The sequence below is a fragment of the Anoplopoma fimbria genome, chromosome 22 (genome assembly GCF_027596085.1).
Source record: "Anoplopoma fimbria isolate UVic2021 breed Golden Eagle Sablefish chromosome 22, Afim_UVic_2022, whole genome shotgun sequence".
Lineage (NCBI taxonomy): Eukaryota > Metazoa > Chordata > Actinopteri > Perciformes > Anoplopomatidae > Anoplopoma > Anoplopoma fimbria.
Window position 1 is genome coordinate 13,460,456 of NC_072470.1, and position 23,996 is coordinate 13,484,451.

Sequence of the window (23,996 nt, forward strand, 5' to 3'; positions counted from 1 at the left end):
ACAAACTACCGTCTGAAGAACAAACAGGGGTCCTCCAGCCCTACTGCATGCTGGGAGTCCCGTCTGTGTGTGCAGCTGCTGAAGATGACCGTGCTGAACCTGTCCTTTGCTGCATGTGGTTTCTTGGGGATCTACCACCTGGGTGCTGTGGGGGCCTTTCTCCGCCACGGGGACAAGCTGCTGGGCTCCCTCGGGGCCTGTGCAGGGGCCTCGGCCGGGGCCCTGGTGGCCGCTGTGCTGCTCACGGCTCCTGAGAAGCTGGAGGTCAGTGTTTGCCTCCTCGGGGGGGTCGGGGGAACCTGAGGGGTCTCAGAGGGGTCTACTGAGGAACCAGAGAAACATCTTTTAGCATCACAGTGAAATCAGGATGTCTGACAGTAACTTATAGTTTTACTATCAGCAGTATTCTTTCCTCTTCTGTAGTTCTCAGATACTCAACAGTAAAGATGTATCCTCTTAATGTGTAACACTTACTGGCTCTTAAAAAATGTATAAAGTAACAACTGAAGATGATAATATTTAAAGAATACATGGATAGCTTCATTTGGATTTTAAATAAAGACATAGCTTCATAAATGTATCTGTGAGGATTCTCAGTCATGTTATATCCACAAAGACTGTCAAAGGCCACTGGACTGACTTTAATCTCCTGAACTGAATGAACACACAGCTGACATGCTGACAGAAAACAGGTTTAGTTGCATCATTGTGGTATTTTAGGTTGTGGAGAAGAAACTAAATCAAGGATCAACAGTTTATTGTATCTCTTACATTTGTATCATGATAAACACATTAGTGCAACACACAGTTCTTTCTCTTTGTTCCTCGTTTTACAATATCTGCTTCCTTCAGTTCGTCTTCCAGGTTATGTCCAGACACAGATTACCAACGGTCCAACATACTGAGATGTGAATATGGTTCTAGTGATAATAATAATAACCCTTCATGAACGCAGCATGGCTGAATGAGGCGTGATGTCACCACTGTGTGTGTTCTCTTCTCCAGGACTGTAAAGACTTCACGTACAGGTTTGCTGACAGCGTGAGACAGCAGCGCTTCGGAGCTGTCACCCCGGGATACGACTTCATGCTCACACTGCGGTAATTACACATGACACTGAACACTGTGTCGTACCACACCTGTAGCAAAATACAGGATTTGTAATAAACTTACATGGTAAACATTATATCTGCATTGTCCCTGTGAGTCCATTTAATTGAAAACCGGCTGTACAACTCTTGTCCTGCACACAGAGCTTTGTCCACCAAGGGTTCATCAGGTGTTAGCATGTGATTTTAGCATTTGGCTTGAATATGTTTATCTTTTTTTTGTCTATTTATTTGAATCCATGTCTTCTCTACGTATAACTAAGTGTTCAATGTAAAATGAAAAACCCAGCAGCAGCATTCATTTGCTTTGGAACAGGCAGCAACCTCCGGTTCTTAAAGGGAAGTCACTGCTTCATGTGTTAAAGCTGCATTCTCTCTGCTGTCCATCAGGGGGCGACTCCTCTGGTTGTATAGAAGTCTATGAGAAAATGACTCTACTTCTCTCTTGATTTATTCCCTCAGTAAACATTGTAAACATGAGTTTATGGTCTCAATCTCTAGTTTCAAGTCTTCTTCAATACAGCATGATGTTCATTTAGTAAATGATGCTCCATTTAGAGTCAAACAGACCATAAAGCAGGGGATGCTTTAGGGCTCTATCCCTTCCAGCCAGGTGTTCACGTGTTGGACAGAGTCCCATTAGAGACTATGTCCAGTCCAATATGGATACGTCTCTGATCAGAGGAGATATGAGCAGTAAAGATGATAAGTGTAGGATCAGTTAGTCTCTGAATAAACTCTACAGCTCCCCAACACACAACATCAGGTCACATGTCCTCATCTGCTGGGTTTAGAGATGGGGTTAGCCCTGAAGTGAAGATCAACGTCGGCCCTTCAGGCCAAACAGAGTCTCCTCTGTGCTTCTCCTCGGCAGTCTGAGAGCTGAAGCAGGACTGGTTTACGTGTGTGTTTTGATTAAGTGTGCATGCTATTTGAATTCAATTACACGCTGGAAGTGTGTGTTGCCCTTCAGTCGAGCAAGCTTAGAAACAAATCTCCATGTTGTCAGTAAAGACTCCATTGTTACATCCTTCATTGTTACGTCCTTCATTGTTACATCCTTCATTGTTACGTCCTTCATTGTTACGTCCTTCATTGTTACATCCTTCATTGTTACATCCTTCATTGTTACGTCCTTCATTGTTACGTCCTTCATTGTTACATCCTTCATTGTTACGTCCTTCATTGTTACATCCTTCATTGTTACATCCTTCATTGTTACATCCTTCATTGTTACGTCCTTCATTGTTACGTCCTTCATTGTTACGTCCTTCATTGTTACATCCTTCATTGTTACGTCCTTCATTGTTACATCCTTCATTGTTACGTCCTTCATTGTTACGTCCTTCATTGTTACATCCTTCATTGTTACATCCTTCATTGTTACGTCCTTCATTGTTCTGCTTTACTGATTTTGTATATGGTCAACAGATGATGATGCTTACATTAAAGCACAGTGCTTATGATGCCCTGTGGGGACGTGAGCATTAAAAAGCAGAATAATAAGTATCAGTGTGGGTTCTCTCTCCAGGGAGGGGATAGAAGACATCCTGCCCAGTGAGGCTCACCGTCTGGCCTCTGACCGCCTCCACGTCTCCATAACACACTACACAAGTGGCAGGAACCACATCATATCCAGGTTCACCTCCAGGGAGGAGCTCATAAAGGTACACGCTCTCTACACATAAACACTTACAGTTAATACGTGTTTGATTATTTTACATGCTTGGTTTCCTTCATTCTACAGCTTAGTGTTTGATTCGATTTATTTTACTGCCGACCACAAAATGGCTCTAACAAAGTCCATCCTTGTGTAAGTAGAAAAGTTCACTTAGTACCTGTGCTAACAAGGTTAGAGGGCGGTGTCTCCCTTTAATGTGACCTTTACATAAAGTGCTGCTCATGTTAGATGTCCAGTGAACTCTGCTGAGGACTCATCATGGGGGTCAAAGAGTGAACACTTCCTGAGTAAATAGACCTCTTGTGTTTCCTTTCTAGGCTCTGCTGGCCAGCAGCTTTGTTCCCGTCTATGCTGGACTCAAACCAGTGGAGTTTAGAGGACAGGTAACGGACTTTCTCACTGCGCTGTACAAACCTAAAGGGGCTTCATTTCTAGAATTTGAGATTATTCAAAACACATTGGTCTATTATTTCTTACAGTGATTAATACATTTCAGTGGCACCTGTTCAGACTACATACACACTCAAAAACAAAGCATCAAGGCCGCGTGTCATTTGAAATGATTTATTTCAGAAATGTGAGGTGATGTAGAAAACAATGGTCTGTAATAATAACAACTGACAGTGACTGACACATTTGTTTTTTGGAGTATTCAGAGTGTCAAAATAAAAGTCCCATGTTTGGAAATGTAAAATTCATTCTAAAATTTGAGGTTTTAAAAAAAACATCCACAATTTCTGACAGTGACGGAAATATTGTAATTACATATAAATAAAAACAATTCTTTAAATGTCAGGTAAAATTCATGTAATGTTTTCAGCCAGAAGACATTTGGACGTGTAACAGTTATTAAAGGTTTTAATAATCCAGCATTTATGTTTCCCTCTATCAGGATGATAATGGTTGGAGCCACACACATAATGATATTATATGTGTATTATTAACACATCAGTATTTCATTTTTAAATATCACAGTTATTAATAACGAGTCCTTCTCTGACCTGTACAACCGACCGTCTTCTGCTTGTGTTTGATTAGAAATGGATTGATGGAGGGTTCACTGACAGCCTGCCTATTCTGCCCACGGGACGCACCATCACTCTGTCTCCTTTCTCTGGACTGCAGGACGTGTGTCCCGTCCACAGGGGGCGCTTCAACACCCAGCTCAGACTGGCCAACATGAACGTGATGGTGAGTACATGTGATCACAACGGTCTGAGAATGGTGGACCGACATACAAAAGGGTTCCGGTTTTATCTTAATAAATATTATACAATCGTTTGGAGTCCTGATGGGCAGGAAACACCTTACATGGTAGCGTCTGCCATCAGTGTGTGTGTACCTTACATGGTAGCGTCTGCCATCAGTGTGTGTACCTTACATGGTAGCGTCTGCCATCAGTGTGTGTGTACCTTACATGGTAGCGTCTGCCATCAGTGTGTGTGTACCTTACATGGTAGCGTCTTCCATCAGTGTGTGTGTGTACCTTACATGGTAGCGTCTTCCATCAGTGTGTGTGTGTACCTTACATGGTAGCGTCTTCCATCAGTGTGTGTACCTTACATGGTAGCGTCTTCCATCAGTGTGTGTGTACCTTACATGGTAGCGTCTGGCATCAGTGTGTGTGTACCTTACATGGTAGCGTCTTCCATCAGTGTGTGTGTGTACCTTACATGGTAGCGTCTTCCATCAGTGTGTGTACCTTACATGGTAGCGTCTTCCATCAGTGTGTGTGTGTACCTTACATGGTAGCGTCTTCCATCAGTGTGTGTACCTTACATGGTAGCATCTGCCATCAGTGTGTGTGTACCTTACATGGTAGCGTCTGCCATCAGTGTGTGTGTGTGTGTGTACCTTACATGGTAGCGTCTTCCATCAGTGTGTGTACCTTACATGGTAGCGTCTTCCATCAGTGTGTGTGTACCTTACATGGTAGCGTCTGCCATCAGTGTGTGTGTACCTTACATGGTAGCATCTTCCATCAGTGTGTGTACCTTACATGGTAGCGTCTGCCATCAGTGTGTGTGTGTACCTTACATGGTAGCGTCTGCCATCAGTGTGTGTGTACCTTACATGGTAGCGTCTTCCATCAGTGTGTGTGTGTACCTTACATGGTAGCGTCTTCCATCAGTGTGTGTGTACCTTACATGGTAGCGTCTTCCATCAGTGTGTGTGTGTACCTTACATGGTAGCGTCTTCCATCAGTGTCTGTACCTTACATGGTAGCGTCTTCCATCAGTGTGTGTGTACCTTACATGGTAGCGTCTGCCATCAGTGTGTGTGTGTACCTTACATGGTAGCGTCTTCCATCAGTGTGTGTGTGTGTACCTTACATGGTAGCGTCTTCCATCAGTGTGTGTACCTTACATGGTAGCGTCTTCCATCAGTGTGTGTGTACCTTACATGGTAGCGTCTGCCATCAGTGTGTGTGTACCTTACATGGTAGCATCTTCCATCAGTGTGTGTACCTTACATGGTAGCGTCTGCCATCAGTGTGTGTGTGTACCTTACATGGTAGCGTCTGCCATCAGTGTGTGTGTACCTTACATGGTAGCGTCTTCCATCAGTGTGTGTGTGTACCTTACATGGTAGCGTCTTCCATCAGTGTGTGTGTGTACCTCCATCATGGTACATCTTCCATCAGTGTGTGTGTACCTTACATGGTAGCGTCTTCCATCAGTGTGTGTACCTTACATGGTAGCGTCTTCCATCAGTGTGTGTGTACCTTACATGGTAGCGTCTGCCATCAGTGTGTGTGTACCGTCTTCCATCATGGTAGCTGTCTGCCATCCATCAGTGTGTGTGTGTACCTTACATGGTAGCGTCTTCCATCAGTGTGTGTGTGTACCTTACATGGTAGCGTCTTCCATCAGTGTGTGTGTACCTTACATGGTAGCGTCTTCCATCAGTGTGTGTGTACCTTACATGGTAGCGTCTTCCATCAGTGTGTGTACCTTACATGGTAGCGTCTTCCATCAGTGTGTGTGTACCTTACATGTGTACCTTCCACAGTGTGTGTGTACCTTACATGGTAGCGTCTTCCATCAGTGTGTGTACCTTACATGGTAGCGTCTTCCATCAGTGTGTGTGTGTACCTTACATGGTAGCATCTTCCATCAGTGTGTGTGTACCTTACATGGTAGCGTCTGCCATCAGTGTGTGTGTGTACCTTACATGGTAGCGTCTGCCATCAGCGTGTGTGTGTACCTTACATGGTGGACAGGTAACGGACTTTCTCACTGCGCTGTACAAACCTAAAGGGGCTTCATTTCTAGAATTTGAGATTATTCAAAACACATTGGTCTATTATTTCTTACAGTGATTAATACATTTCAGTGGCACCTGTTCAGACTACATACACACTCAAAAACAAATGTAGAAAACAATGGTCTGTAATAATAACAACTGACAGTGACTGACACATTTGTATTTTGGAGTATTCAGAGTGTCAAAATAAAAGTCCCATGTTTGGAAATGTAAAATTCATCATCTGCCATCAGTGTGTGTACCTTACATGGTAGCGTCTGCCATCAATGTGTGTACCTTACATGGTAGCGTCTACCATCAGTGTGTGTGTGTACCTTACATGGTAGCGTCTGCCATCAATGTGTGTACCTTACATGGTAGCGTCTACCATCAGTGTGTGTGTGTACCTTACATGGTAGCATCTACCATCAGTGTGTGTGTGTACCTTACATGGTATCGTCTTCCATCAGTGTGTGTACCTTACATGGTAGCGTCTTCCATCAGTGTGTGTGTGTACCTTACATGGTAGCGTCTTCCATCAGTGTGTGTACCTTACATGGTAGCGTCTTCCATCAGTGTGTGTGTACCTTACATGGTAGCGTCTGCCATCAGTGTGTGTGTACCTTACATGGTAGCGTCTGCCATCAGTGTGTGTGTGTACCTTACATGGTAGCGTCTGCCATCAGTGTGTGTGTGTACCTTACATGGTAGCGTCTTCCATCAGTGTGTGTGTACCTTACATGCATCTTCCATCAGCATCTCTTCCATCAGTGTGTGTGTACCTTACATGGTAGCGTCTTCCATCAGTGTGTGTACCTTACATGGTAGCGTCTTCCATCAGTGTGTGTGTACCTTACATGGTAGCGTCTTCCATCAGTGTGTGTGTACCTTACATGGTAGCGTCTTCCATCAGTGTGTGTGTACCTTACATGGTAGCGTCTTCCATCAGTGTGTGTGTACCTTACATGGTGCCATCAGTGTGTGTGTGTACCTTACATGGTAGCGTCTTCCATCAGTGTGTGTGTACCTTACATGGTAGCGTCTTCCATCAGTGTGTGTGTACCTTACATGGTAGCGTCTTCCATCAGTGTGTGTGTGTACCTTACATGGTAGCGTCTTCCATCAGTGTGTGTACCTTACATGGTAGCGTCTTCCATCAGTGTGTGTGTGTACCTTACATGGTAGCGTCTACCATCAGTGTGTGTGTGTGTGTGTGTGTGTGTGTGTGTGTGTGTGTGTGTGTGTGTGTGTGTGTGTGTGTGTGTGTGACATGGAGTGTAGAGAGCTTCCTGTGGTCTAAACCAGAAAGGAGCTTTACAGAGTCAGGTTACAGGAACCTGACTCTGGTTCAGAGTCAGGTTCTGGTTCAGAGTCAGGTTCCTGTACTGATGGTTCTCATCTCGGGGTGGAGCTGGAGGAACTTCCAGAACCGGCTTCTGTCCCCCCCATGAGCCCACACAGCCTTTGTTCTCTGTGTTACCTTTGTCAGCAGTTATGTGTTCTTTTGAAAACAAATCAAAGACCATTGGTTCCTTCTGAAGACATAAATCTACTCACAGAAATGGTCATAACATACTTTAACAGATATGATGAGCTCACATGTTTAATAACACCCAGTTATGAATAACATACTTTAACAGATATGTAATGATGAGCGTGCTGGGACATGTTGGTCTTTGACCTTCTGATGACCTCTCTTCCATTGACGTCCTCTTGAGATATAATCCACATCTGTGATTATACTGTTTTTTTTTTCTTTCAATATGAATGTGCACTTAAATATTCCTGCTTATAGATTAATAATCATCAGCTTTAGATAAATCCTAAAGTAGGCGTATCCTTTTGTGTTATTCAGTTCCTGCCACATAGGCTTATACGTCCCCAGAGATCTTAAATAGACATTTGAATGCACACTAATGTCATTACTTAGTTAATCCTTGTATTTTACATATATATTTTTAACTGTTTAGTGTTACACATTTTCACTTTCTTTGTACACCATTCACAAATTGACTCCTTTATCTGTTGATACGTATTTGTTCTATTCTTTGTTTTGTAATCATACAAAGTTCAACTTGGTTTACTGAATCACTAAATATATTTTGTCTTGTTTCAGGTTTACAAAGTCTCTAAATGTAAAAACAGCTGATTTATAAATAAAATGTACAGTGAAGTTCATGATAACCAACTCTGTTTCAATTCGAGTATTTGTGATTTATGTCCTGAACATGTTTGAGAACACACAGCCGGTCTATATCCGTTTTTAATTCTCTTTATAAATAAATACTCTGTGTTACTTTTAGTGCAAACAGTGTCTCACAGTTACAGATGTAAATGGAGTGTTTCCTTCGGTTCCCTCAGTTCTCCGTGGAGAACATCAAACGTCTGAACCGGGCTCTGTTCCCTCCGTCGAGCTGCAGCATGCAGTCTTTATGTGGAGAAGGCTTCAGTGATGCTGTGAGCTTCCTGAAGAGGGAGGACTGGACCAGCTGACGGTCCCAAGTCATCATGGAAAGAACTGACTCCAAGACAGCAGAGTAACACTTCATTTGATTTATTCCCTGGGATTTTAGTTTTTATTAAATAATAGTTATTCAAAAAATCAACAGTGAGTGTTTCCTTTGTTGGTCTGTTTGGTGAAATCTACTAACTTAACTAAGTCCATATAATGTCTGTAGACTTCTACATTTAACTTTGCTTTCCTAAACACGATGAAGACAAAGAGGTGCCGATAACGTGCAGGACCTTTGAGCTCTGAGGACATTCTGTCTGGAGATGATTGACAAACAGCCCTTTGCTGCTTGATCCATCTCATTATAAACGGTAGATGGACTCTACTTGTAAAGTGCTTTTCTAGTATTTCACACTTTCGAAGGCCGCCAGATCGAGAAGCCAGTCGACTACCTCAGAGCGGCCTGGAAGGATGCTGGAATGAAGGGGGATATAACCTTTAATAAGGGTCGCAGCAGTGTCTCCACCCAAGTAAGCAGTTCATATCATAACTTCAAGTTCTTTCTCATGTTGACGGTCAAAATTTCTAGGCTACAAAGAAAAACACAAGCGTTTTATTCTTTTGTTCTTATTTTGCAGGCCAACCGATTCCTGACAGCGGAGGGGAAGGAGCAGGTGGCCAAGTCAATGTGCCATGACGTCCGGACCGCCGAACGATTTTACGTGGCTCTGCCAGATAAGGAGACAGGGTTCAGGACCAGGAAACTGAGAATGGAGGCCCTGCTGAAGGCAAGTCATGACGAATCTGAAGACCCTAGTCATGAAGACCCTAGTCAGGAAGACCCTAGTCATGAAGACCCTAGTCAGGAAGACCCTAGTCAGGAAGACTCGGCTGAAGAGTCTACTGATGAATCACATGAGGAACAGGAGGCGCAGCGAAACTGAATTTAGTGAGTCATCACTGTCTTCCGAGGACAAAAAAAAAGCCTATGCCAAAAGCAACACTACGTCCAAGCGTAGAGAAGTGATTGAAGATATTCCCGCCTCACCCCTGCCCATCTGCAAAGAGGAGTTTATCTTTCCCGTTAGATACACCTCCAATGGTGAAGTGCCGGGTTGTACTCCGCCGCCTGGATGAGGGCACTACTGACTGCAAAACCCTAATTGTTCCCAACTGACCCTTCCACTGATTTCCCTGTACAGGCCTCAGTGCCTCAGGTGAAAACCGAGAACATTACCCCAGTTAAGCCAAGGATCTTGGGAAGGTGTTGGACCGTCATTGAGGAGAGTCCCGGATGTCTGGCAGACAACCCGGTTGAGCAGACTCCTGGGTGTCTGGCAGACACCCAGTTGTAAGAAACCCTGTTTGTGCACGTTCCCATGTCAGTTAATTTTAATATAAATGTTAAAGTCAGCAGTTTTGCACCTTGAATGTTCAAAAATGTTTAAAAAAATGTTCTAATAATGTTTCTTATCTTTCTAATACTGTTTCTAATAATGTTTATAATAATGTTCTGAAAATAAATATTGAATTTGAAAAGTAAATTCTGTGTCTGTATGTGCTTCGAAAAGTGTGTTATGAAGGGTTAGGAAGTGCTTCCAAATTATCATCTATGATGTCTGGTCATAGATGAGAATTTGGAAGCACTTTGAAGGCTCATATTTCGACAACAGAGGGAGCTAGAGAGCTGAAGCTTGGTCTGCAAGCTAGAGGCTGGAAGTGGTCCCATGTCCCTAGGTGCTTCCTGTCTTGTGATTGGTCTCTATGCCCACTAATGAGGCCATTGCAGATCGATTGGTACCATCCGTGAGTCTCTAGGACCTTCCTTTGATGTGGCTGCCATTGACTCCCTATGTTGGAATTGGAACCTGGAAGTGGAAGTTTGGTGCAAGCTTGGAAGTGTGCTTGATGATGTACCCATGCAGCTAAAAACACCACATTTTCATTTCACTGGTTACTCTACAGAGGGACAGATACTTGGTAAAGGTACTCCTTACAGCAGCAAGGAAAACCATAACTAGAAGCTGGTATAAACCTGATTCACCTAAACAGCAACAATGGTTTGATGTCATTCAGGAAATAAGGACAATGGAACGACTGACTTGTGTGATACGTTTGAGGTTAGATTTGTATGCTAAGAGATGGCAGAAGTGGATACTTTACTTAGACGAACTTTAAGGACACTGGCTCAGTCTGTTTGCATTCAAGTGTAAGGCAGCTACTTGAGCTGCGCTTAATCTTTACATAGGTATGTATTTCATCTTTTTATCTACAAACACGTTTTCCCACAGGCTCCGTCTTTGTTTGTTTTTGTTATAATTGTTTGTACATTACTGTATGTTTGTTTTATCTGCACTGAATTAACATCTGCAAGTTGATCTTACTATGTGTAGTTGAGATGTGCTAAAAACTCAATAAAAACTAAAGTATAAAAAAAAAAAAAAACACCACATTTTGTGTGCATACCATTTAGAGGGAGCTGAGTAGAATGGACTTGGTCCCATGTCCCTGTGTGCTTCTTGTGAAGAGTTATGGGTTAGGAAGTGCTTCCAAATTCTCATAGATGAGAATTTGGAAGCACTTTGAAGGGTTAGGGAAACCCTGATCCACCCCAAAGAAAGGAGAAATAAAAGAATAAGAACAATAAAATGGAACAGATGAACAATCATGAATAAACGGATAAAAGGAGGAGGAAAATACCCCTGAATAGAGAGACTGAGTAATAAAGGAGACCAAGTTAGAAAAAAATGTTAATTGAGTCCTTTGTTATAATGTTTTATTCATTTTTTCCAGAAGCAGGAAGCTGGTCCAGTTTTGCGACCCAACAGGTAGGTATTGGTAATCTTTTCACAGTTTGGTAGGTAAGTGCTACTGTGTGGTAAGGATATTCTTTTAATTTAGAAAAGGTAAGTATTAGAGAGATATATACACATACATACAGCGGGTAAAATAAGTATTGAACACGTCCCCATCTTCCTCAGTAAATATATTTCTAAAGGTGCTATTGACATGAAATTTTCACCAGATGTCGGTAACAACCCAAGTAATCCATACATACAAAGAAAACCAAACAAATAAGTTCAGAAATTAAGTTATGTGTAATAAAATGGAATGACAGGGAAAAGTGTTTGGGATCATTGTCTTGCTGAAATGTCCACCCTCGTTTCATCTTCATCATCCTGCTAGATGGCAGCAGATTTTTATCAAGAATGTCTCGGTACATTTTTCCATTCATCCTTCCTTCAATTATATGAAGTTTGCCAGTGCCGTATGCTGAAAACCAGCCCCACACCATGATGTTCCACCTCCAAACTTCACTGTTGGTATGGTGTTTTTGGGGTGATGTGCAGTGCCATTTGACCTCCAAACATGGTGCGTATTATGGCATCCAAAGAGTTCCATGTTGGTCTCATCTGACCAGACTATATTCTCCCAGTATTTCACAGGCTTGTGTAAATGTTGTGCAGCAAACTTTAAACGAGCTTCAACATGCTTTTTCTTCAGCAATGGAGTCTTGCGTGGTGAGCGTGCATACAGGCCACGGCGGTTGATGCATTACTTATTGTTTTCTTTGAAACAATTGTACCTGCTGATTCCAGGTCTTTCTGAAGCTTTCCACAAGTGGTCCTTGGCTCTTGGACAACTCTTCTGATAATTATTTTCACTCCTGTCAGAAACCTTGCGAGGAGCACCTGGTCGTGGCCGGTTTATGGTGAAATGATGTTCTTTCCACTTCCGGATTATGGCCCCAACAGTGCTCACTGGAACATTCAGAAGTTTAGAAATCCTTCTGTAACCAATGCCATCAGTATGTTCTGCAACAATAAGGTTGCGAAGGTCTTGAGAGAGCTCTTTGCTTTCACCCATCATGAGATGTTTCTTGTGTGACACCTTGGTAATGAGACACCTTTTTATAGGCCATCAGTTGGGACTGAACCAGCTGATATTCATTTGCACTGACAAGGGGCAGGATTGCTTTCTAATTACTGATAGATTTCAGCTGCTGTCTTGGCTTTCCATGCCTTTTTGCACCTCCCTTTCTTCATGTGTTCAATACTTTTTCCCTGTGTCATTCCATTTGATTACATAAAACTTAATTTCTGAACTTATTAGTTTGGTTTTCTTTGTATGTATGGGTTACTTGGGTTGTTACTGACATCTGGTGAAAATTTCATGTCAATAGCACCTTTAGAAATATATTTACTGAGAAAAATAATGACGTGTTCAATACTTATTTTACCCGCTGTATATATATAGACCAATAAAGCCCATCACAATTTGTTTATTGATTTATTTGTATTGTTAATCTGAATCTACAACTTTTACAAAGTAACATAAAAGTAGTGCAGTATAAAGTACACTATTTCCCTCTGAGATGTAGTGGAGTATAAGTATGAAGTAGCAGAAAATAGAAATACTCAAATATTAAGCACCTTAAATGTGAACCGTCCTTTTGAAAATGTACTTGTTTACATTTTAATGTGGTAACTGAGTTTAGAAATGCTATGAAGTTAGCTTATGCTAGCTAGTTTAGCGACCATAACATATCAGTAAGGTGGCTTTAAACAGTCTGTCATGTTATCTGTAATGCGTTGTTCTGTAAGGCAGAGGTCAGCGTACTTTATACGCTCAGGTTTCAGGGAATCAAACCATCTCACTTCTCTCTCACATGTCAAAGACTTTCATTCACACAAAAGTCACTTCAGCGATTTTCAAAAACAATATGGATCTCCATGATTCAGGTGAATGACCTGGACTAACAACAGTGTTTTTCTGGTCTGCACTGTTAACCGCTTACATGATCCTCTGTTTTGTCCCCGACTACACCCTCTCCATCCTGCTGGCACTGACAGAGCTGTGTGAGGGTGGAGCAGCAGGGCTGCAGCCAGGGCTTCCACACCAGGTTCCATGTGGACATCTGGCTCTCCACAGGCTTCACCGACCTCCGATGCGTCTCCACAGCCTCGTCCATCACCGCCAGGACGGAGTGGAAGGCCGGCTCGGTGTCGGGGGTCAGCGGCGTGGTCTCTGACGGGTCCCTGGTGAGGTCGAAGAGCAGTGGAGGATCGTGGTAGGTGACGTAGTCTGCTGAGCAGAAGCAGGTATGTGTGTGGAAGCACGCCGTCTCGTTCTCCGGGTAGAAGTTTGGTGTGAAGTAGAAGGCTTTCCACACTGAGCTACCTAAAGAAACATGAAATGAAACTTCTTGTTTCTTTCTACACTTAAATATTAACCACAGTTTAAATTATCTGCAGATAGATCATCCACATAATCCACTTTATCAAAGTAGTGTTCTCAGTAGATTGGATGTGAGAGGTTTTAGATCACGTCTCAGATGTTTAAGTGCATCTGAGTAAAGTAAAGATGACATCACTGCTCTATTACTATAAAAGAAGATAAACATTACATTACATTACATTACAGTCATTTAGCAGACGCTTTTCTCCAAAGCGTTACATATCATTCACCCATTCACACACTGATGACAGGCTACCATCAAGGTGCCACCATCAGACTCTAACTAACATTCATTCACATCCAGTCCACACCGATGGCCTTCAGGAGCAACATTGACACAATGGATCAGCAAATTAAATTCCACCATGTGCTGAAACCAACAGCTCAAATCTTATAAATAGTTTTAAATGAATGATCATTTTCATCATACACTTTGCTGCGTTGACGCTTGCACGCTCTCAATCTGTTTTCTAATTACAATTCCAAAGGAGAGTATGTACGGTTCTATGAATTCTGTGATGTTAATATATGTCTTCATAGAGAGATCAGCATGGATGTTAAGACACTTTGTCATTTTGGGGTTTGATGTTTTGTGATCTGAATTTTCACTGCCAAAAGGCAAATAATAGCTGTTGTGATAAACCCTATAGACTGGAAGCAGAAGTACTGCAGTAGTAGTAGTACAGTACATAGTATTTCCTAAGTCTAAAAATTAATTTGGTGTTATTTAACCCATTTGTGCTTCAAAGAGAAACCTATACTGTACAGTGTTTGTATAAAATAAACAATGGCATATTTCTTTACAGCTGTGTGCACATGAAGTTCATAAACTGTTTATTTCTTTTTGTTCATCTGATTGAAGATGATTAGGACTTACTGTTTTGGGGATGCCATCGGACTGCGTTCAAGTGGATGTTGCAATAATGAAACAGAAATTCGTGGGTGGACCTTTCGACTCTCCCCTGAATCAGATCCATGAGGTCATGACCATCTATCGCCCTAGAGACCAGAAGACAGGAAGTCAACAGTCAGTCATATCTCTGAGCTACCATGTAAGGACCTACCTGTCCATCAGGAGTTCCTCATCTTCTCACCCTTCATACTATCACAGTTCCATCCCTGTGTGAGTGTTTATAAGTGTTTTATTTATTATTTCAGTCTCCTCATAATATGAATGCTGTGTGCCTGCTTTGCTCGCTCGCTCTCTCTCTCTCTCTCTCTCTCTAGTTGACAGGAGTGTCACACCTGTGTGTAATGTCGTCAGGTGACTCCTGCTGAGAGCACACCTGTGGAGGATCTTCATTAGTAGTTTATATAAGCTGTGAGCATGCTGCTGCCAGAACGTTGTAGTCCTTTGTCTGAGTAGTATGTACACACACTCTCGCTCCCTGTAGAACATCCATCTCAAACTTCTAATCTACAAAACTCTCTGGAACATGGGCCCTCCTGCCTTTCTACACTCCAGGCTCCTTACTGTGGACCATAACGGCAGATCTGGGTTCCTTTAAACACCCCCTCTACCTGTTCACATCGCTCACATTCTCTCTCTTTAAATGTGACCTAGATCTCAGGATGCACTTGTTTTGACTGACAGGTGGAGGTGGAGCTGTCTCACTGCCGTGCAGCCTCACCGGTCCTCTGGGACTGGGACTCCGCTCAGCTGCACCACCGTAGGAAACAGGTCCATGTTGCTGGTGGGCTCGTGGACCTCTCTGCCGCGGGGGATGTTACCCGGCCAGCGCAGGATTCCCGGGACCCGGATCCCTCCTTCCCAATTTGTGGACTTCCCTGCTGCTCAGAGCAAAAATCAGAAGAACACGGAGTCATGAAAGCAGTTGTGATCCAGCTAGAATGACTCAGCATGTCGGGTCTGGCTCTGGGTTGATGAGCAAAGGGACAACTTGATTCTGAAGACTGGTCACTTCACGCTGGCTGCTTAGGGTTATAGTTGGGGTTAATAAAACCAAAGTGCTCGTTTAATCAGGTCTGCTCAGTCCAAACAGAACCATTACATCCATCTGAATCTGCACCATCACCTTTCTGTAGCAGTCAATGTCAAATCAATGACAAGATCCTGTTGCTCTCAGAACAAACCAGGTCACCACTAGTCTGACATGTGAAAAAAGAAAAGATTCTTATTTTGATTTTAATGCTTTATGATGGTCTAGAATTATTGTTTTAAAGTAACATTGCTTTTTCCTAATAATAATAATAATCTCCTTATAGTTTCCTGGTTGTAAACATGCGATATGGTACTAATTTCAGAGTAGTAGTTTGTACGCAGTTGAAGATTTCCAGAGTAATTAGTATTCATAAACCAAACTAAAACCTGTTGTGGTATTACTTTCTTTAAGAAAGATATACCAATGTGGAAGCCTCATCAGACTCAAAACGACTTTTAAGGATGGGCCGTTTAAGAAGTTGTGTTTGTAGCTAACAGATGGTGAGTGGTGTGGACTGTGTTTAGTGAAACATTTGAGAAAGTGATATGGAATGTAAATAGTTTTGTGACTTTCACTGATAGAAATATTTAAAGGCATTGACTGAATAGTGAGTTTAATTTACAGATGAGAGCATTGTTTTTGTTTTGCAACTGATAAAGTATAGGCAAGTTTTACATGACTAAAACGACCTGTCAATCAATGTGAACATGTTCTAATCCTTTAATTCAAATAGTGGTGGCTCTTGGCCAACTCATTTCTCTTTGTATGTGTTTCTTTGTAATGTTTCTGGTTTAATGGAGCAAGAAGGCACAGAAGTCCTTAGTTTCCATACTAAGGTCCATACTCCCTCAGTTTATGTCTGTCACAACAGGTGGTGCTCATTCAGTCTGAATCTAAAGCTGAGCTTTACGTCCTCGCTGCTACACTGCTGCCTCATTTCAGACATTGAGACATTCAAGAATTGCTCAGATTTTTTCCAGAGCCACAACACCAACCTAAATGATTAAACCTTTGCTGTTAGCCTCCTGACTGAAACGCAAAATAAAAATCCTAAAGAATGTCTGTTTGTCGTCATGCTGTACCTTTATATATTCCATTCCATCCTCTGTTGACCTCCCCCGTGGCAGAGATCTCCTCCACGTGAGCCCCCTGGTCTGAGGTCAGGTAAACCAGAGTGGTTTCTGTCAGCTTCAGTCTGTCCAGAGTCTGCATGATCTGACCTGAGAACAGATACAATACACACTGCAAATGTTAAGAGACCTTTTTTATGGCTTCTGTATTCCAATTAAACTGAAATGAAACAATTACTGTGAGTTCATATAAAAATACTCATACTTATATTGAACTTTGTTTGTATAACATCTTTCATACAAGAAATGCGGCACAGAGGGCTTTAAAATAAAAGAAAAGACACTGAATAAACATAAAAACAGGGTTAGAATGCCATAGATACACAAGATAAGAAGATACAAAACTAAAATGAGATAAAAATTATAGAAATAAGATAGAAAGAAATAGGATATATAGACTAAAATGGTCACTGCAGGCCTCCATTACACCAAAATGAGCATTTTACAGCCATCTCAGGAATTCTTCCCTTGGGTGTAACTGGACTGAGCCAGAATCAATAAAGGAATATAATAATAATCTGCCCCGGTATAATCATCCAGTTGTGGCGTTGTGGGGTTCTCACAAACACACACAGCGGCCTTCTGGTCCAAATCCACCAACACTGATAACAAACTCACAAGCACAAACCTGCAGTTCTTCCTCCTATTCATACTGGCTATTATTTGTAAACTTGTGATTTTGAGCTATACAAATAAATGATATTGAAACCGTTATTCTTTGTGGCCACAGGGGGCGCTGTCTAACACAATGTACATATTTAGGCTCATTTGAAAAAACATATTGATTACTGTGTGTATCCAAAGATCTTCTTCCTCTGTTCCAAAGAATCTAAAACACATACAGATCCCATGATGTTCCTTCATTATACTAGAAGTAGTTTATTTTGACTCCTCCCACATAGACCTTCCTGCTGATAGTCCCGTTCATTCCGGTGAAAACTGATCAATGCTTTGCTCATTTCTCAGTCTGGCCTCTATGGAACACTTGTTTCTTAGCCCAGCTCTCTTGCTGCTGTACTAAAAACTCACTAAAGCGTTTTTCACATGTGGGTCGCAGGAGATGTTATTTATTTGTGTTGCCAAGTAAGTTTCCAGAATTTCTTTCATGGTCTGTTACTCAACATTCATATCTGCAGTACACCATGAAACAATGTTGTGATTTATCAAAGGTTTATCTCTTCAAAAAGGATGGCTTACCGATGTAACATAATATATGCTGATAGGTAAATGGCAGTAAAACAGTCAGGAACGTTCCTTTACGCTCTAATTCGCTCTCATGGTTTAAAGATAAGGCCTATTGTGAAAGGGGTTGCATGGTTTGTGAAAATGAAGATGAAAATGCTCCTTAAGGTGGTGAAAGCATCAGGTTTTTACACCTTTATAAAAACTGCAGAGACCAGCAAATGAACGAGCCTTTGCTTAATAAGAGACTCTGGTGACCTACCTACGCTCCAGTCCACCTCATGGACCGCGTCCCCATAGAGGCCGTGGCGGCTCGTTCCTCTGAACGCTGCTGAGGCAAACATGGCTGTGTGCACTTGGATGAAGGAGAAAAAGAGTAGGAAAGGCCCGGCGGAGTTCCTGCAGAGACAGTTGAATTACTAGCATGAAAACAAATAGAATGGAATAGGGCTGCAACCAACAATTCATTTCATTATCAATAAGTCTGCCGATTAAAGTCCACATAATTAGATTAATCGTTTGGTCTATTCATTTCATTTTTTTTTTGTTTCTAAATTTGCTGCTTTAATAATTCAAGTACCAGGTGCAGAGCATTTTGGAAACTGTAAAAAAGAATGCAAGTTTGATCCTTAAACAAGAGCATGAAGAGGACTGACTGAGGATCAGCTGTAATGTACCTCTCCATGAAGTCCACCGCCTCATGAGTCATCCTCTGTGTCAGGTTTTCAGATGTGAACGGCTGCTCCACGACTCTGTGGTTCCTCATGAGGACACAGTTGAGGTACGGCATCATCATGATGAATCCTGCTATCAGCCCTGTGAGCACGGCCAGCAGAGACAGCAGACCCAGGATCAGCCCTCTGCGTATGACGATGAGGCCCAGGTAGTGGAGCGAGGCGGCAGTGACCAGGACAATGACCAGAGTCCTGTACGGTAAATACTTATGGATCTGGAAAACAGTGCCATGTCCAGGCTGGCAGTCTCGCAGGTTGGTCACGGGGATCCCGAAGAAGTAGTTAAAGCCGTGGATGCTGGGGTGGTGGCAGTGATCGCCACGGCTCTTACAGTTAAGGCCCAGGTGCCATTTTCCTGGAAACAAGAGAGGAAAATAAAACTAAAGTAAGATAAGTGAATGCTGGTGTCATAACAGTGTAAAAACATTGACGTTAACATCTGCTGTGAGTCAGAGCCCTTCATGACTACCAAGCAGGATACATTCTGAGCTAAATGTGAATATGAAAATTCAACCTGTTGGACGTTGTCATGGTGACGCCACCCACTGGTTCATGGACGGAAGTGGAAGTGGCTTCACTGAAGTACGCAAGTTACGTGACAAAAACATCAACATTGACTTCTGGTTTCACTCGGGGAACCGACTGTGGTCTCCTGGATAAAAGATCTCTGTTTATTGGACCAATCCACCTCCCCGCCCCCCCGCTGTGTGATATTTATACGTCCTCGTTCAGGACGTATAAAGGACGTGGATAACATAAAAAAACATTCTGTGGGATATCTACGAATGACAGCACATTATTTTTGGTAGTTAAAGCTACGACTGTGGATGAGCCCAGCCTGCTGCATGTGAACACGTCTTCACACCAAAGGCCAACCATGACTCACTCCTGTTAGTGATAAACCTGAGCACTCCATATATGTGATGAGCTACATTAAATGTCAGGTATTGGTATTGTATTAGTATTGTAAAAACTGTCATTCCTGACTGGTTAGCTTTAAACTATTATTAAACTCTTAACTACGTAACACTACATTGATAACACAATTTAAATTGAATTATAATACATGTTGCTGCTCCTAAACATCAGAGTGAAGAATCATTTAGTGCTCCTAACGACATTCCCAAGATTCCACAGCCCTGAAGCTGAACAACAGATCTGATGAGTCATAATGTGTTGTTAACAAGCAGCCGAAAACCTTTGGCACATAACACATATCCACATTTCAGAACTTGTGAATTCATGGATAAATGATATTTACCGATAAGAGCTGTCTCATAGCCCTGCTGTTTTACAACAGTAGCAAAGGTGACCTCTTGGCTGGGAAGACCTCCGGAGGCTGCGTTAAACAAAAAGACACCAGGCCTTTGATAACCAGCGACACCTGTTGGAGAGGAAACATACTCTAAACCACATGACAGTTCAGGAACGTCACTTCTTCTTTAAAATCACAAAGCACTTGAGCGTGGAAACAAAAAGAATGTTTGATGTGTGTGTGACTGCAGTGTGCTGCATATGGACCTTCTTAGAATACTATATCTGCTGGAAGTAGAGATCTGTGTGATCTGTGTTGAACGTCTCTGTAGTGAGGTGTGGACGTACTGCAGACCAACATGAAGCACTGTGTCAGTCAGTACAGACTTCTTTTTACTGGCCTGATCGTATCGGGTATCGTCCGGTGAGGAACGCCGCCCTGCTGGGGGTGCAGAGGCTCGCTGCGGCGATGTGGTGGGTCAGCTTCACCCCCTCCTCTGCCAGCTGGTCTATATTGGGGGTCCTGCAAAACATAATTCATCAACAGTCACATGACTGTGCAAATGTAAGAATGTAATGCTGTTTAAAGGCTCTGTTCTTTCAAACAGTAAAAGCCTCACGTGCCAGGCCTGGGTATCTGGGTTTCAGTTTCACAGTGCTAGTGCTAATACAATACATACGTTTCCAAATCAATGGCAAAACATGACTTTTTGAATACCTTATTTGCATAAATACAAAAATTACAAATAATTTCCCGTCAAATAAAAGATGTCAACAAAGGCAGCAAACTTCTTTGTTTTGTTTGCTACAATAAGCCATTCAGATTTAAACCTTGGTTCTATTATTTATCCAGGGAAGTATTTTTTAGAGCCAGGCTGGCCTTTTCATTTGAATTATCTGGGTTTTCAGTTATCTGAACAAAACAGAAACTTCTGTCTAAAATCATTTTCCCAGTTATTTTGGACAATCCACAGAATCTACTGTCACTAGGGATGAAAAAGAACTTCTGAAAGGAAATGTTTATAGGTTCATTTATTCTAAATGTCGTTGTTGAATTCAAACTAAACCTGTTAACCTTCATGACATTTTAGAGAGGCTGCTACCTCAGAGATAGATATCTCCACACTGACAGTTAAATACGTCATAGCAGAAAACGCACAGTTATTCATTATCCAGAGCTCCAGAAGTAGCAGTCAGCAGGGTCAAAGGTCGCTCCTAGACAGACTAACCACTCTATCAGTCCAACATGTTTCACCTCAGAGTCGTGTTGCCATAGCAGCCCAGGTCTCCAATCCCCAGGTCATCCACCATGATCAGGACAAAGTTGGGCTTCCTGCTCTCCTGAAGAGACACACAGCTCATCAGTGTGATCAGCAGCAGAGAGGAAGGCAGCCATGTTGTCTTCATGTTGACTCTAGAGGAGACATCAGACCATTATCATACACCCAGAGACCACCATGAGGTCTTCATGTTGACTCTAGAGGAGACATCAGACCATTATCATACACCCAGAGACCACCATGAGGACATGTTGACTCTAGAGGAGACATCAGACCATTATTATACACCCAGAGACCACCATGAGGTCTTCATGTTGACTCTAGAGGAGACATCAGACCATTATCATACACCCAGAGACCACCATGAGGACTTCATGTTGACTCTAGAGGAGACATCAGACCATTATTATACACCCAGAGACCACCATGAGGTCTTCATGTTGACTCTAGAGGAGACATCAGACCATTATTATACACCCAGAGACCACCATGAGGTCTTCATGTTGACACTAGAGGAGACATCAGACCATTATTATACACCCAGAGACCACCATGAGGACTTCATGTTGACTCTAGAGGAGACATCAGACCATTATTATACACCCAGAGACCACCATGAGGACTTCATGTTGACACTAGAGGAGACATCACAGCATTATCATACACCCAGAGACCACCATGAGGTCTTCATGTTGACACTAGAGGAGACATCACAGCATTATCATACACCCAGAGACCACCATGAGGACTTCATGTTGACTCTAGAGGAGACATCAGAGCATTATCATACACCCAGAGACCACCATGAGGACTTCATGTTGACTCTAGAGGAGACATCAGACCATTATCATACACCCAGAGACCACCATGAGGACTTCATGTTGACTCTAGAGGAGACATCACAGCATTATCATACACCCAGAGACCACCATGAGGACTTCATGTTGACTCTAGAGGAGACATCAGACCATTATCATACACCCAGAGACCACCATGAGGTCTTCATGTTGACACTAGAGGAGACATCACAGCATTATCATACACCCAGAGACCACCATGAGGACTTCATGTTGACTCTAGAGGAGACATCAGACCATTATCATACACCCAGAGACCACCCATTATAGAGGAGACATCAGATACACCCAGAGACCACCATGAGGTCTTCATGTTGACTCTAGAGGAGACATCACAGCATTATTATACACCCAGAGACCACCATGAGGACTTCATGTTGACTCTAGAGGAGACATCAGAGCATTATCATACACCCAGCATTATTATACACCCAGAGACCACCATGAGGACTTCATGTTGACTCTAGAGGAGACATCAGACCATTATTATACACCCAGAGACCACCATGAGGTCTTCATGTTGACTCTAGAGGAGACATCACAGCATTATCATACACCCAGAGACCACCATGAGGACTTCATGTTGACTCTAGAGGAGACATCAGAGCATTATCATACACCCAGCATTATTATACACCCAGAGACCACCATGAGGACTTCATGTTGACTCTAGAGGAGACATCACAGCATTATCATACACCCAGAGACCACCATGAGGACTTCATGTTGACTCTAGAGGAGACATCAGACCATTATTATACACCCAGCATTATCGTACACCCAGAGACCACCATGAGGACTTCATGTTGACTCTAGAGGAGACATCACAGCATTATCATACACCCAGAGACCACCATGAGGACTTCGTGTCTTCAGAGACTCTGGCAGTAACATTCCCATAATAACTGGAACCTTTTCTCCGACTCACCAGTGCTTTGAGAGTAAAACCAGTTAACAGTTGACCATGCAGATTTGTTTAAAATATGTTTATAATTACCTACATGTTTAATAAAGAACTACATGAAAACATGTATCCTGCTGCAGGAACTGTGTGTGTTCAAAGAATAATCATACAACGTCTTTCCAAAAGCCGCTCCTCATTTTAGTTTCGTTTTCCGCTCATTTCCTGACATGCGTGCGGGCTTTTCAAAATAAAGGTCTGTCTTCAGAGCAAGCTCAGTTAGGTTTAAGTAAGGTGACGTAGACATCAACGTGGACGTCACACGGGGGTCGAACCTTGGTCTCTGGGTTAAAGGTCTGACCTGTACGTCATCATGTCATACAGTCTGTACAGTTTAATAATGAAACACATACACACACTGTCTGGATGTCCTCAGTCAGCTGACTCGGAAACCATGCGAGGAGAGAAGAGGAGAGAGGAAACCATGCGAGAGAGAGGAGGAGAGAGGAAACCATGCGAGGAGAGAAGAGGAGAGAGGAAACCATGCGAGGAGAGAAGAGGAGAGAGGAAACCATGCGAGGAGAGAAGAGGAGAGAGGAAACCATGCGAGAGAGAGAGAGGAGAGAGGAAACCATGCGAGGAGAGAAGAGGAGAGAGGAAACCATGCGAGGAGAGAAGAGGAGAGAGGAAACCATGCGAGGAGAGAGGAAACCATGAGGAGAGAGGAGAGGAAACCAGAGAGGAAACCAGAGGAGAGGAGAGAGGAAACCATGCGAGGAGAGAGAGAGGAGGAGAGAGGAAACCATGAAACCATGCGAGGAGAGAGAGAAGGAAACCATGCGAGAGAGAGGAGAGAGAGGAGAGGGAGAGAAGAAACCATGCGAGGAGAGAAGAGAGAGGAAACCATGCGAGGAGAGAAGAGAGAGGAAACCATGCGAGGAGAGAGAGGAGAGAGAGAGAGAGGAGAGGAAACCATGCGAGGAGAGAAG

The 23,996-nt window shown here is 42.7% G+C and overlaps 2 protein-coding genes across 5 annotated transcripts in view; one reads left to right on the forward strand and one right to left on the reverse strand.

Annotated features, from left to right (window-relative positions):
* pnpla4 (patatin-like phospholipase domain containing 4) overlaps window positions 1-9,969 on the forward strand; it is a 10,756-nt gene extending 787 nt beyond the window's left edge. Inside the window, exons 1-8 of one of the 2 annotated variants that reach the window (XM_054623979.1) lie at window positions 1-264; window positions 1,006-1,100; window positions 2,641-2,776; window positions 3,108-3,173; window positions 3,829-3,981; window positions 8,398-8,573; window positions 8,912-9,018; window positions 9,127-9,969. The exon at window positions 1-264 is cut by the window's left edge and continues 14 nt beyond it. In XM_054623979.1, the coding sequence (XP_054479954.1) occupies window positions 85-264; window positions 1,006-1,100; window positions 2,641-2,776; window positions 3,108-3,173; window positions 3,829-3,981; window positions 8,398-8,529 (762 nt within the window). In that variant the 5' untranslated portion in view covers window positions 1-84 and the 3' untranslated portion in view covers window positions 8,530-8,573; window positions 8,912-9,018; window positions 9,127-9,969. Of the gene's footprint in view, window positions 265-1,005; window positions 1,101-2,640; window positions 2,777-3,107; window positions 3,174-3,828; window positions 3,982-8,397; window positions 9,019-9,126 lie in introns of both variants that reach the window. The other variant, XM_054623980.1, reaches the window with a different exon arrangement.
* Window positions 9,970-12,698: 2,729 nt separating this feature from the next.
* sts (steroid sulfatase (microsomal), isozyme S) lies at window positions 12,699-23,213 on the reverse strand. Of its 3 annotated transcripts, none has more exons than XM_054624009.1 (10): window positions 23,108-23,213; window positions 21,225-21,383; window positions 20,371-20,492; window positions 19,977-20,099; window positions 18,659-19,070; window positions 18,244-18,380; window positions 16,752-16,889; window positions 15,358-15,517; window positions 14,604-14,725; window positions 12,699-13,669 (listed from the first exon to the last, which is right to left on the reverse strand). In XM_054624009.1, exons 1-10 carry the CDS (start codon window positions 23,134-23,136, stop codon window positions 13,275-13,277), a joined length of 1,797 nt encoding a protein of 598 aa, XP_054479984.1. In that variant the 5' UTR covers window positions 23,137-23,213; the 3' UTR covers window positions 12,699-13,274. The 3 variants fall into 3 exon arrangements, with proteins under 3 accessions (XP_054479984.1, XP_054479985.1, XP_054479986.1); XM_054624010.1 differs by having other exon boundaries at window positions 23,127-23,157; XM_054624011.1 differs by lacking the exon at window positions 21,225-21,383.
* Between the last annotated feature and the right edge of the window lie 783 nt (window positions 23,214-23,996).

Excerpts from the sequence above, each read along its gene's own strand:
- sts (XM_054624009.1), bottom strand. The coding sequence starts at position 23,136 with ATGTTTTCATGTAGTTCTTTATTAAACAT. Across the intron at positions 20,100-20,370 it reads ACGATACCCGATACGATCAG|GTGTCGCTGGTTATCAAAGG; the intron begins GCCAGTAAAAAG and ends CCTCTCCAACAG. Across the intron at positions 19,071-19,976 it reads CTATGAGACAGCTCTTATCG|GAAAATGGCACCTGGGCCTT; the intron begins GTAAATATCATT and ends TCTTGTTTCCAG.